General features: G+C 49.3%; 6 protein-coding genes across 6 annotated transcripts; 3 read left to right on the forward strand and 3 right to left on the reverse strand.

Moving 5' to 3' along the window:
• Positions 1-278: 278 nt before the first annotated feature.
• Positions 279-1,600, reverse strand: CTAM01_10381 (uncharacterized protein; the record flags this gene model as incomplete). The annotated part of the gene is made up of 2 exons (XM_060526396.1): positions 279-962; positions 1,112-1,600. The coding sequence occupies 2 exons, from the start codon at positions 1,598-1,600 to the stop codon at positions 279-281; spliced, it is 1,173 nt and encodes a 390-aa protein (XP_060378992.1).
• A 686-nt stretch (positions 1,601-2,286) lies between these two features.
• On the forward strand, positions 2,287-3,390 carry CTAM01_10382 (uncharacterized protein; the record flags this gene model as incomplete). Its single annotated transcript, XM_060526397.1, has 1 exon — positions 2,287-3,390. One exon carries the CDS (start codon positions 2,287-2,289, stop codon positions 3,388-3,390), a length of 1,104 nt encoding a protein of 367 aa, XP_060378993.1.
• A 494-nt stretch (positions 3,391-3,884) lies between these two features.
• Positions 3,885-6,912, forward strand: CTAM01_10383 (trichodiene oxygenase; the record flags this gene model as incomplete). The annotated part of the gene is made up of 8 exons (XM_060526398.1): positions 3,885-4,131; positions 4,200-4,326; positions 4,388-4,756; positions 4,816-4,867; positions 4,944-5,590; positions 5,650-5,789; positions 6,286-6,746; positions 6,811-6,912. 8 exons carry the CDS (start codon positions 3,885-3,887, stop codon positions 6,910-6,912), a joined length of 2,145 nt encoding a protein of 714 aa, XP_060378994.1.
• A 37-nt stretch (positions 6,913-6,949) lies between these two features.
• On the reverse strand, positions 6,950-7,342 carry CTAM01_10384 (uncharacterized protein; the record flags this gene model as incomplete). The annotated part of the gene is made up of 1 exon (XM_060526399.1): positions 6,950-7,342. One exon carries the CDS (start codon positions 7,340-7,342, stop codon positions 6,950-6,952), a length of 393 nt encoding a protein of 130 aa, XP_060378995.1.
• Positions 7,343-10,755: 3,413 nt separating this feature from the next.
• Positions 10,756-11,574, forward strand: CTAM01_10385 (uncharacterized protein; the record flags this gene model as incomplete). Its single annotated transcript, XM_060526400.1, has 1 exon — positions 10,756-11,574. One exon carries the CDS (start codon positions 10,756-10,758, stop codon positions 11,572-11,574), a length of 819 nt encoding a protein of 272 aa, XP_060378996.1.
• A 439-nt stretch (positions 11,575-12,013) lies between these two features.
• CTAM01_10386 (uncharacterized protein) lies at positions 12,014-12,760 on the reverse strand (the record flags this gene model as incomplete). Its single annotated transcript, XM_060526401.1, has 5 exons — positions 12,014-12,052; positions 12,106-12,161; positions 12,307-12,372; positions 12,425-12,508; positions 12,589-12,760. The coding sequence occupies 5 exons, from the start codon at positions 12,758-12,760 to the stop codon at positions 12,014-12,016; spliced, it is 417 nt and encodes a 138-aa protein (XP_060378997.1).
• Between the last annotated feature and the right edge of the window lie 669 nt (positions 12,761-13,429).

The following is a 13,429-nucleotide window of genomic DNA, read 5'->3' on the forward strand; positions in this document are numbered from 1 at the left end:
AGGCACCTTCACTGTCTGACCATGCGGTCAGCACGACCCTTGGAGGGTTGGAGCCTGCTTATCACAGCGTCTCACTGCCAAGTGCCTGGACCAAGTTGGAAGTGGCGAGTGAGCAGTAGATAGGCACTTCAGGTCCGGCCGTCTGATTGTTGGACGTCTTTCTGACCGCCTTCGATCTGAATTTTTGATAGAAGGGGTATATCTCGCGGTCCATATGACTTCAAGACCTGCCAGAACTCATGGCCGGATCGTGCGTCCAACTTCTACCCTTGCATCCCTTACGATTGACTGGCGGGTGAATCTGAATCATCACGATTCACCCGGTGGGCGATCCGTTGGAAGAAATTGTTGAGTGAAGTATGCCGCGTCGCCTCTCGATGCTGCTGCAATGCCCACGTATCGTAGTGCTCCTCCCCCACCTCTTCCAGCAGCGACAGGAATCGGTCTTCCAAATCCCCAAAGTTCACGTTCAGATGTCCAGCCTCGGCGGCGGAAGAGAGCCCGCCACGGTAAAAGAATAGAGGTGCAAGCCGATCCAAACGCATCGCTGAGCCTCGAAGCGGCCTATCCGGATGAGGATCGCACTCCAGAGGCTCATCCTCCCGCGTCGGCCTGCTGAGATCCAGGGCTCCGAACCGCGTCAGTACGCGCTGCTCATCGACCAGGTTCGGGATGTTCTCGCCGCGGTTGAAAGCCGTGAGGAGCAACTCTGGGACGCCGAGGCGCTTCCACTGCCCTCCGAAGGGGAAGGCGTCCCAGTACATGGGTAGAATACGCTGCCTGACCATCATGTAGTTCTTTTCCCAGTCTAGGAACTTGATGTTGAGGGTTCCTATGGCCTTGAGGGAGCCGAGGAGGCGCGCCACGTCGTTGGCCTTTGCCCAGTGGCAGAGGAACGGCGCGTTCCACTGGCGCCAGAACTTTTCGGTGTCGAGGATGGGTTCACCTTGGCATCCTCGATTCTGGGGTATGTTAGTCGATATGATGTGACATGTTGAATCATGCATGGATTCGGGACCATGAAGTTAGGCGGAAACGGAAATCAAGTGAGAGTGTCGTGAACTCGAAAACATACTAGTGAACTTCGGATCTGGGTAGAAAGATAACGTACATTCTTGTCAATCATCATGAAGCGAAACCCGCTCGTCTTTCTAGGAACATGGTGTGGTGAATACCACGGCGCATCAGCCGGAAACCACGGCCCCCGAAACTCCACAAACACATTCTCAATCTTGTCCGCGTCTCGCAGCTCGTCGAACACGGGGTTATCCATATGATTAACATGAATATACCGCGGCGCCGGGAAATCCGCGCTCTTCACGCTATGCGACGCAGCGATGGTGATCCACTGGTCCTTGCGACATGTCGCCGTGATGCGGATGGTGAGGCAGGGTATCTCGCCCGCCTTGCTGCGGGGAAACAAGTGCGGCGCGAGTTCGCGAGCTGTTTGCTTGCAGGTGTTGATGAGGCCTAGGACGGGCTGCTCGTCGCAGTTGAATTCAAAGTCGACGGGGAGGGGCGCGGCGACGAGGGCCCAGATTGTGTTGCGGAGCTTTGGGGGGAGCTGGAGGAGGGGCGAGTTCTGGGTGGTGGAGCCCATGTTTTGCGCCTGGTGTCAACTTTGTTATCAAAGATTTGGCTTAATTTGCTTTCCTCTCTGACATGGAGATATTACAAGATGCAAATGAATTATCGTCGTTTCACTCGTGAGTAAGCACTCAGCTTCGGACGGGAGCAGGTTTGGAAGGTCACGTGGCGGGCGGTCGCCTACTGCCAGATCACGTGGGGGCCCTGCTGCCTAGAGAGACGTCTCACAAGCAACTTCAAGAGGCACAGCATTGCACTAACTTCAAAGAACATCTGAAGACCTCTGTTTGTACAGACTGTTCCAACTTTGATTCGGACTTGTCTCGAACTTTTAGAGAAACCGTAGAAGTCAGACCGGGTCGTGATGGACACCTGCCGTGTAGTTGCCAGTTGACTTGGACATCTCCCAAACGGCTTCTTTAACCTTGATAGTTGAAAACTGTCCTCAGTCTACCAAGGTGGACAAAAAGCTAGAGTTTAAAGTTTCTGATTTATTGTTATGGACGCGAAGATGGGGGTACTTTGGGTTTCTCATATACCTCTCAAGGACAGGGCATTACTTGCTTGATATCCTAAGCGCTCTCTGACCTCAACAACAATAATCTTCGGAGCACCCCGATATCGAAAACATATTCTCGCACTTTTTGACCCACGAATAATTCATTTTCTTCGATAACAAGATACTCAGACATCGCAAACATGGCCGAGACTTCTTCACTGGACAAATTACCTGGAGAAATCCGCAACAAGATATGGAAACTGATCTTCACCCCGCCACCATGCCCGCCAAACCGAGAGAGGTCCGGGCCGCCAACAGGCATCCTCAGCTGCAGCAAACGCCTCTCGCAGGAATTCTCCTCATTCCTCTTCCACCAAAACTCAAATGGCGAAATCCCGGATCTCACTATCGTCATCACGACTACGTGTCGAAGAGACGCCTGGCTATCGTTGGCAGTCGAGCCCGAGTGCACAGTGCCCGAAAAATGTTTTCACTTTGACGAGCGCATCGACAAAGCGCGATGCTTCGACGTAAACGACATGGACAACCCAGTCTTTGACGTTCTCCGCGAAGCACAACAGATCAACATGGTTCACGTCCGCTTCGACGGCCCCTGGTTCGTCAACGAGGCACCGTTGTATTCGCTGCCGGGGACGCGCAGAGCTCGGTTTGGAGAGGATCCGATTTACGATGCAGAAGCCTTCTGGCGGCAGTGGGATGTTCCGTTTCTTTGTCACTGGGCTAAAGCACGGGACGTTGCTCGGCTACTCGGGTCGTTTCAGAGGATCGGAAAGATGGCGATACATTTCAACGATTGGCGTCGGGATGGTCGAAGGGACGGCAAAAAGTATTGGCATGCAATACCGTTCTACACTTCTATCAAGGACTCGGAGCTGAGGACTCCGATCAGGCTGTGGCGGCTGCTGATAGATTGCTTCTTGCAAGGGGATGGAGACGGAATGAATATGCTGAATCTGGGTTTCATTGAATGCGCGACCCGATTCGGCATCATTAAGTTTCCTACTAAAAATCAGCCTGAGGGAGAGCTGACCCTCGACGATGACCACGGCGATGGCTTGGCTGATCGACTCGAGGGGCTTGGGCCGATCAAGAAACCACAAACTCTTGAAGAAGCCCCCAAGCACCATGTAAACCGCCTCTTCGCCGCGTTTACATCGCTTTTGGAACAACAGGGTGACGACATATACGATATTTGGGCCCTTCGAGAGCACCGAGCGGCGACATCGAATTCGTCGGCCAGGAACTTTTTCCATCGAATGCAACGTCAAGAAGGTACCCGATAGTTTAAGTCCAAGTAGGATAATGACAAGATCACAAGACTCTGTGAAGAATCGCGGTCTACGACCCGTGTGAAGAGCATGAACGATACCGTGCATGTATTTGGATATCCCCGTTTCCGCGTGCACGATAGACAGTCCGCCTGCCTCGTTCAGGCATGCTATTCATGTCGCCAATCCTCATGCAGCGGTCACATCTACGTTTTCGGACTTCTACCCAGCGGACGAATACGCGATAACCAATCCGACTTTCCTCATTGACGGGCACCCATGTTAGCTCCGCAGTACAAAGCGGACCGCAGCCCGGAATGCAACGTTGTTAAACCCGCTGTCATCCTTAGCTCGCTTACGTTCCACAACATCGCCTGGCTTGCATCAAGTCGTCTCCTCGTGATGCGGGGGGCATCGAGGGCTTGTAAAAACATCGTGGGAGAGGCAAATCGTAGCAGAGTTTAGAGAATTGCAACATTTCTGGGCTTCCATCTCACTTTTTCGTGAAGATGAGTTTCATCCCTGAGGCTATCACGCCGACGTCCGTCCTGTCGTGGCAGTGTGCAGCTACGCTCCTCGTCATATGGATTACCTATTGTCTAGGGCGCGCCATCTACAATGTCTCGCCTCTACACCCCCTCAGCAAGTTTCCTGGTCCCAAACTGGCTGCCGCTTCGTATGCTCCCGAGTGCTGGTACGATTTCGTGAAGAAGGGGCGGTATACCTATGAGATTGTCAAGATGCACCAAATCTACGGTACGTGATTCATGTTGTCGTGAGACTCGATTTCCCTCAGATACATCGGCTGATGGAGAATAATCTAGGACCCATAGTCCGTATTAACCCTGACGAGGTGCACTGCAACGACGTCCGCTTCACCGACGAAGTCTACGCCATCAACGGGAGAAAGAGGGACAAGCACATCCACCACATGATCAACCTACCAGACCCGTATAACTCCCACCAGCAATTCTCATGCATCTAGCTTGCTCGACTCTGACTCCCATCACAGCGCTACCTTCGCTACATTTGGCACCCTTGACCACGATCTACACCGCAGACGGCGAGCCGCCGTCGGCAAGTTCTTCTCCCGGCAGCAAATGCTCAAGCTCGAGCCGCAAGTCCACGCATCAGCGCAAAAGCTCTGCGACAAGCTTCTCTTATTTTCTGGTCTTGATGGCGATGTCGTGCCTTTGCAAGACGCCTATAGCTGTTTTACGACGGACGTGATTACCGAGTACTGCTTTGGCGAGTCGATTGGATTTCTTGAGCAAAAGGAGTGGACGCCTAATTATCGTTCGGCTGTTTATGGGGCACTGGTTCATACGTTCCTATTCAAGTTCTTTCCGTGGACGAAGATCGTTATGAATGCTGGGCCGTAGTAAGTGCAGTTGCATACCTGCTGGAGCGAGAGTCATCAATAACAGCTGACTTATCTAGTCTCAAGAATTACCTACCAAGGGACACGGCCATCTTCATCAATACCTACGCAGTAAGTTCACCCTGGTTCCTTGGTCAAAATGTATGAAAGAACTCCAAGAACGGCGATTGATAAATAAGCACCACAGACCGTCATCCCAGCCCTCGTAGAGAAGGCGAGAGACCGCAAAGTGACAGGCACAGATATATACCAACACTCGCCTAACGTCTTCGCCGCCTTATTCGACTCCGATCTCCCGCCCGAAGAAAAGACGGTTCCACGACTCACGTCCGAGGGTGCCATCATGATAACCGCAGGAACGGAAACAACAAGCTACACGCTTACAATGATCAGCTTTCACCTCCTGTCGAACCCCAAAATCTTGGAAAGGTTGACACAAGAGCTTCAAGGGGCGGTCAAGGATCCGAAGCATCTGCCAAACTGGCCGACGTTGGAAACATTGCCGTATCTGAATGCCGTCATATCTGAGGGTCTACGGCTGGCGCCCGGCGGGTCGATGCGCACTGGCAGAGTCGCTACCGAGGAGGATCTCGTCTATCGCGGGAAATGGAGGCCAGAAGGGTCAGATGTCGATGTGGATGTGTGCCATGTCATTCCCCGCGGGTGGGCGGTTAGTATGAGCGCCATCATCTCACATCTCGATGAGAGGATGTTTCCGAACGCCAAGGAGTTTATACCAGAGCGGTGGATCGATGAGAACGGTCAGAGAAGGAGGGGGTTGGAAGCTGGGTTCATCCCCTTTTCCAAGGGAACGCGACAGTGTGTGGGAATGCCGTAAGTTTTTGACTACCCCTTGCGAATTCCTTGTTCACCTGTACTGACCTTCTGCGTAGACTCGCATACTCTGAGTTATATATCGCTTTGACTTCATTGGTGCTGAGGGTCTTTCCGCGTATGAAGCTGTACGATACTACTTTGCGCGATGTTGAGTATGACCATGACTTGGGCGTGCCGATTCCCGCGACCGAGAACGGTGTGAAGGTCAAGATCATTTAGTCTGTTAGAATAATTGAGGATGAACTATCAAGTAAATATATTTGTTGAGCATATAAGGTGAACCGCTCATGGACTTCCATTCCCACGGGCCAGTTGAGTGCAACCACATCACCAAAATGTCGATTGAACTTGAAAACTCACAGTCTTTGTGATTCACTACCTAAATATAGCTAAATCCCATCCTCAACATTCACTCAATCCATCTCCCTGCATTTATAAAAACAAAGAACTGCAACCTTGGCTTGATTCTCACAACATTCTCCGCTCCACCGTCTCTTTAACCGTCTGTTCAAACTTAAATTTCCCAGTCTATCTAACTTTCTTCATCATGAAGCTTAACGTTTGTGTTGTCGTGGGGTTGACTGCCATCTGTCAAGCCGAACAGCTCTCAGTAATCCCCATCAATGAGACGACATGTCACTCTCTTCCGAAGGCTTCTTCGATTGAAGTCATGCCTATAAATGTGACTACAGCTCACTCAACCCTCAAGCCTTCGTCAATTGGAGTCATTCCCATCGACGTGGTAACAGGCCACTCCCTCCTCAAACCCTCGCCAACCCAAGCTCCATCCAACTGCACATGCACGCATGAGGACACGAACAAACCAATCACCCATAACCGCCCGGCTGAAGTCCCGTACTGGGGCTTTAAGCAAAGCTGCACCGAAATCCACGGCGACGGAGGCGAAGCAGCACTTATTTGGTCCTGCTGCGACACGACCCACGGCTACGGCATCCAGAATCGGTTTCGTCTAGGCCAGTGTATCGAGAACGTGCGCGGGAAGCTAATCCCGCGCAAGAATGGGGGGTTCTGGCGCACGTGTGAGGATTGTGGGCTCAAGGATCCAGAGAGGCCGACCGTGTATAGCTGCAAGTGCTGGCCCATGCCTAGGCATGGGGCGGAGCATGAGCGTGTGGAGGCTGAGATTGAGTTGGTAAGTCGCGGGAAAAGAGATTTTGAAAGTGTTGATGGGATGTTGGTGCTAATGATATGTGTAGAACGACTTTATCGGCAACGACCATGGCAAGTTGGTTTGCTTCGGCGTCAGGGAGCAGCGCTACTGGGGAAACTGCACCAATAACTTTCCTTGGAATAACTAGACTTCAAGATAGCAGATAGATACACTGAGCCTACTTATCAAGACTCATAAGCGTGAAAACCCTTTGCGATAATCTTCCAACCCCCATCAACCTTGATCAACGTGTGAAAGTCTGTGTAGGCCGGTCCATCGGGGGTGTTTTCCATGTCCACCTTGACGACGGCGGTCGTGGGCGTAATACCAATGACGTCGCAACGGGTCTTGAGGGACGCGCTTGTGCCGTATGTGTCGAAGAATGCCTGAAGGTTGGTGTACGAGCCTAACGAGAGTGTGCCGTCGGCCGGGATCCAGCCGGTCATTGTTGCGTCCTTGTGGAATGCAAGGTCGAGCAGGGCGCGATCTGCTTTTGCGACGCTGTCGACATAGAGTTGGACTGTCTTGATGACTTCGTCATATTCTGACGTTGAGATTGTCTTGATGTTTTTGGACATTGTTGAAGGCTGGTGTTTTGGATGTTTGAGGTTCGAGGACTTGGTCATCACACGGGGTGTAGTTAATTATTCAAGCCTTGGTGTTTGGGTCTGACTTCTGTACACCACTTGGCGTTTCTTTTAAATACCGGACGTAAAAACTGTATCTTCTTTCAGACTAGGTTTGCGCAACCAGCCGGAGGTGCTTTCAAATCAAGCTCCGTGGAATTCCACATAAGGTAATGTTCTTTTCATGCCAAGGAAAGCACCTTGATGGTACCACAACGAACCCCTCCGAGGCCGTGGAGCAGCTGCCGATTGTTTGGTGTTCATCCGCGGAAACCTGCCAAAACCGGAGAAGGACAAGAACCACCTCCACGATGTGCTAGAATGCTTCAAACGAGTGTCGGTACTTTCTAAGCTTAAGTTACAGCCAAAGGGATATTTCACTCGCTCGAGAGAATATATCTTGTGTAACTCCAGAGAGTTGCGAGATAGTGATTAATGGAAAAGGTTAAGAGATCAATAGGTATTTCGACAATTAGGCGTGTTTACGGAAGCCCACAAAGCCTTGGAGGCCATGTCATGATTTGTACAAGTACCTCTCTCGCTTCCCTCAGTTGAATACCACACGGGCGGTCATACAACATACGACGATCATACGACTTGGCAAGTTAATCCTTCTTCAAGAGAATCCATCAATGGCCACAGGTACCGTCAGAACGTCCAGACACATGGGCTAAGGTAATGATGAATTAGGATTAAGACTTCTAGACCAGACTGGAAGGATCAAGACTTACGTCTGCATTCGGCGTTGAGACAGCAATCACTACTTCCAACAGTACAATCGCCTGTTATGCAAGTAATTAGTCGGCCAGGATGGGACGAGGCCATCGTCATCTGCGATGGCACGAAGGAAACCTACCGCCAGCTGGCGTGCAAGCTAATAGAGGGAATCGAATTAGCAAGGGCTCAAAAACTCTAAGGATAGTGGATGAATCCTAGGCAGTTGCCAACTTACCCAGAGAAGATGCGACAAGAGCGCTCATAACCGTGAAGATGGAGAGAATGTTGACCTGCATGGTGTCCTAGGTTTCGTATTGAGTTTCTTGTCGAAGGCGGGTTGTAGGGCAAGTTGAGGTCAATGGCAAAGGCTCTTTACAAATATTTGTGATCCCGCTTACTACTAGAAGCTTTACTTGGCAGACTAACCGCCCTACTTATAGATGTGAGAACTGCCATTTCTTCCGCATCCACATGTTCGGAAAGAGCGGACTTGAACATGCTCGTTAGAAGGCATTATGTTGACTCGAGTCATTGGTTCGTGATTTGACTTTCAAACGGGGTGGATAGCTTCATGATTCAGTGGACAAAGGTACTAGGGAGTCACGGAGGAAAGCGCAAGCATCATCGTGTATGGGCCAAAATCCCTGGGGTCTATTGGCGAATAACTGACCTCGGTCTCGCATTATTACTAGTGCGGACACAATGGCCTCGTCAGAATGGTGTGTAGAGTTTCAACCGCGTAATACGGGAAACCTTAATAGATGGAATTAGGCATTTGGACTAAGGTAATGGCACTCAGGAAGTACAATCTCACTGTGAAGCTCTAGGTACGGAGACTTAGTTGAGGATCTTGTCTGCAAATACAATCCCGATCGGGAACTATTTCCCGCCCGATTTAACATCTCGCTACGTTTATGTGATCACAACACCACTGGCACCGGTTATATCCTTTGGTAAGAAATGAGAGCGTCGTCTCTGGTGTCTCAGTAAGGTCTCTCAAACTTCGCCATAAAAACAAACCATGAGCTCCTGAGGACGGTCCTGAGCCATCCGAGATGGTCTTGCATATATTGTGAAAGAGCATCAACCATCAAAACTTTACAGCTTCAACTTCAAACTTGAGAAGATGCCGTAGTCAAAATTATAGTCATCATACTCACATCTTGCCGTTGTATTCAAAGTGTACATAAAGTAAAATTCACCGACAGCCTGGCATAAGGTAGATGAGTAAACACACAGCATACTAGCTTGAATAAACACACTCCGCACTTTTAGTTCTGAAGAGGGTTGGAAGCTAGCGTACGGGCCAGTGGGTTGCAATTAAGACAATACGTCCAGACTACTCAATGATACTTGACGAGCGATGCAGCCATTGTTTGGGGGAGATCCGAAATATGGAATCGCAAGTTTGCCCACACCTCTCCTGGAATTATTAAGTTTTTGAGTACTTCAGCTTCAGAATGATATCGTCAAACACGTCTATAGGGGAGTACTTTGTGCAAAACATGTAGACGGAGGTGGAAACCTATCAAGTGAAATCTGGCACCGAGGTGAGAAAGGATTTATAAAGAGAAAATCATCATCTAGATATCACCAATACCTGATGTAGGGAAAAAGAAAAACAAAATATTGCACGACCTAGGTCGTGATGAAACAATTGGAGATGGAGGCGCGCCACGAGTTCATACATGATCTGGTCAATGGCGGCGAGGATTTCATGATGCGCGCCAAAGAGGTGCACAGTTCAGTCATCCGACATACATATGTTGTGGATATTAAAGTTCTCGGCGCTTAAGAATCAAGAACCAAGAACTCCAAAACTTCCGTCGTTAGTATACACCCGCATCTCCGATACTCAATCTTTCCGCACTTAAGCACCTTACCTTTCACGAGCGACCACGTTTTCCAATACCATTTCTTGTTTTACTCATTACAACCCTAGCCTCGGCGTCTCAAAATACTTCCATCCTATTTTGTGACCTCGACAGGAACTACAACCAAAAATACCCGAAAAGTTCAACGAGATGGACCGCCAGTGTCCCCAGAGCAATGCACTGCATAGAAGTTCCCTGGAGAGACTCCCACCCGAATTACTTATGGAAATTTGCAAAAGCCTAGACAACGTATGTTCTACAGATTCGCGTCACTTCGGGAAACCCCTCAAAAGTCTTGCGTCACTCTGTCGAGCATCGAAGCTTTTGCACGCTATTGGAACAGCTGTGCTCTATCAGCGATTTCAATTTCGAATCAGCAGAGAGGAACCCAGCTTGGGAAGACTGATACAATTTATATTGACGACCCGGCGGAATTCTCTCCTGGCTGTGCATGTGAGAGACCTGACTCTTGAGATACATAATGCAGACTATCTGAGCTACCGCCGAACGACTGTCCACGAATCATCAAGAAACCTAGACTTGGAACTTGTATCGTTGGCACCCACGCTTCGAATGCTCCGGTATTCCACCTCGACCTTGCAGTTCGCCATTATTCTAGCGCAGTACCTTATCATACGGCTGACACAACTGAGAAGACTATCAATGAGGTCTCATTGTCCTAGCTCAACGCACATAGTAGGTAATTGGGCCTATCTTAGGACAAATGGACGACCAGGGAGCTTGCCACATTTACGAATCGTGGCAATCCAAGCAATGGAAGCACCCGCAGCATCCCAAAAATGGAGCTCTAGTATCTTACAAGCTCTTTGTCAAATCGCGCCAAACATCACCTATTTAGATACTGAGCTGGTTATACCATTGCCAACATCTATCGACATGGCAAACGCAACCTTTCACCTGCGCAACATTGAATACCTCAATCTAAACGGGACAGAGATAGGACCTGAGATGTTGTCTTCATTGGTCCATTCCTGTGGACCACTGAAAGGTTTCAAGTATCGACCAGCCACCTGGAACATGTATGGATGGCGTCCTCGGACGCGAGAAACTGCCGATATCACCGCTGGGTCGATACTGGATGCACTCAGACCTCACGCAAATACGTTAGAGTCTTTGGAATTAAACATTATGGAAAATGTCTTCCGTTCAGGCCGTCGGGAGCAGCTGGAATCCATGCGACATTTCGAAACTCTCACATACTTGGGACTGGATAGCTTCTGCTACGACGGGCGACAGTCCCTAGGCAACATTCTCCCAGGCAGACTAGAGACTATAGAAATCACATGCATGCATGAAACGATGCATGAAGATGTCTTGGAGCTGGCGCGTTTAGCCAATTGGCTTCCCAACCTCCACACGGTTAATTTATATCCTTGGCCCAATAGCACGAGCTGCCCTACGAGTATTCTCAAAATCTCGACCATTGCTGAGAAATTTCGACAAAGAAACGTAGTATTCTCATTCTCTCACGGAACTTACCCCGATCGCGCATCCAAATGGGGGTGTGCCAGCTTTCTAAACCGCTTGGCCCCGTGGTACCCTCCTCACGGACAGCTTGAGACAACAGCTTAGCTAGAAAACGATTATCTGTTTGGGCAGCACTGATGGAGAATAGCCCCGCTTCATAGCTGCCGAGCCGAATAAAGACCGGTATGATGATTTATCTACAATGGACTAATCACTTTGTCCTCATCATCCATGGTATAGGTAGACTATACACAATTATTGAGGCAACATCGGCCCTAAATGGTATTGGTAGTTGGGTAATCGGGATGAATTGGTTGAGCTGCTAATTGATAGAAACTATGGCCCAATACAGCATGTTCATAGATGTTGAGATTTAATTGCAACAATATCTTCATGTGAAATCACAAATAGTGGCTGATGAAATCAGCAGAGAAGTGTATGTTGAGCTCCAAACGACCAGAATCATAAATCCAACCCTTTCCGATCACCTACTTTATGAAAACTTCCAATCACGAAATACCACCAAAGGGCCTCGAAATCTCTTTCAGAGGTGACCATTGACACACAACTTGCAGTTGTTTGACTAGAGAGTTTGTAAGCCTCCTGACTGAACCGAGAACCATCGAGATAACTAACAGCTGACAAAATCGTGGCTACAACAGCGGCTGAGCATTTGGAATCTTCCTTCACATCTGTTTTCAGATTCCAGATTAGCAATTGACAAGAGGGATTATTTTCCGCTGTTGTTCTTGTTTCACCCTGAGTACCTGGTTAAGGTGCTGTCGGAGGCGTGAATCCGAGTAAATAGAGGGGCGACATCACGATGGAAATGCTTACCGAGTCCGCGAGCAGCGATCGCCCACATGCAGGTGACACCACCCGGAGTAACAGATCCAAGGCAGCCTTAGCAGGTGTCAGTAATGGACAGGAATTGCAAGACGAGGGACTCTCTTACTAAAAAAGCGACGCCAGCCACAGTGCATGAACGGCACGTTGCTCCTTTTGTCGAGATCTCTGTTCTCAAGGTCCAAATCGGTGTCTAGCAGAGTTGTCAGCTTTGTACTCTTCAAAGGATCTCTTCCATCACCAAAACTTCATTCCAATTTGAAATGACGATACCTTTGAAGTAAGCCTCGAGGGCAGTTTTCCAATCATCAGGGAGGTCCTTCGGGATCTCAATGTTCTCAGCAGCTCTCAGGGCCAAAGCACCTTCCGCAGAAGGCAACTCAGCTGGGATGGCCAGAGCCAGGGGTGCCAAAACAAGGCAGGCGATGAAGGAGCTGAAATGCATTTTGGAAAGTTGACTTGAAGAAGATTCAAATACTCTGGTGATGAGATTGTGGGAAAGTTTGTTGTCGATGTCGAGAAGTAGTCACGAGGAAACGAGGCTGTTGGTGCTATTTATGTGAAATCTTTGATATATCACGATACTTGCAAGCTCAAGAAAACTGATATGTAGTCTGTTTTACCACTATTGGGAATGTATGGCTGGTTGCCATCATGTCGCTGCTCCATGGGCCCTGACGTCTGCACTGAACTGATTCATCACGAGATGCTTCCTTGCCACGCGCATTCTAGTCCGCTCCTTATTGGTCAATAACGCTCGTTCGTTCTATTGAGCTCGTTGTGGAACTTCCAAGAGAGTTTATCGGAAAATAAAAAGCTTCTCACATTTAATTTCATTCCAGAATTGGGTAAATCAGTGTGTAGCTGGCCAGTTGACATGTCGGCGAGTCAAGATGCAGCCGAACATCCGAGCCGCAACTGACTCCTTGACGATCCATGCGCGAACTCAAAAAAGTCAAAGACGGATGAACTATGGCCTGGGCTTCGTACTGGCCACTCAGAATCTCTCAATAACTCCACGAGGACTTGCTGTCATCAAACTCTGTCATATTTATCGGCTGCTCGAGATTCAGCCATATGAGTAGAGAAGAATTAGCCATAGTCTTCACGATAA

The sequence above is a fragment of the Colletotrichum tamarilloi genome (assembly GCF_030869305.1).
Source record: "Colletotrichum tamarilloi strain Tom-12 chromosome Unknown Scaffold_47.1, whole genome shotgun sequence".
NCBI classification, from domain to species: Eukaryota; Fungi; Ascomycota; class Sordariomycetes; order Glomerellales; family Glomerellaceae; genus Colletotrichum; species Colletotrichum tamarilloi.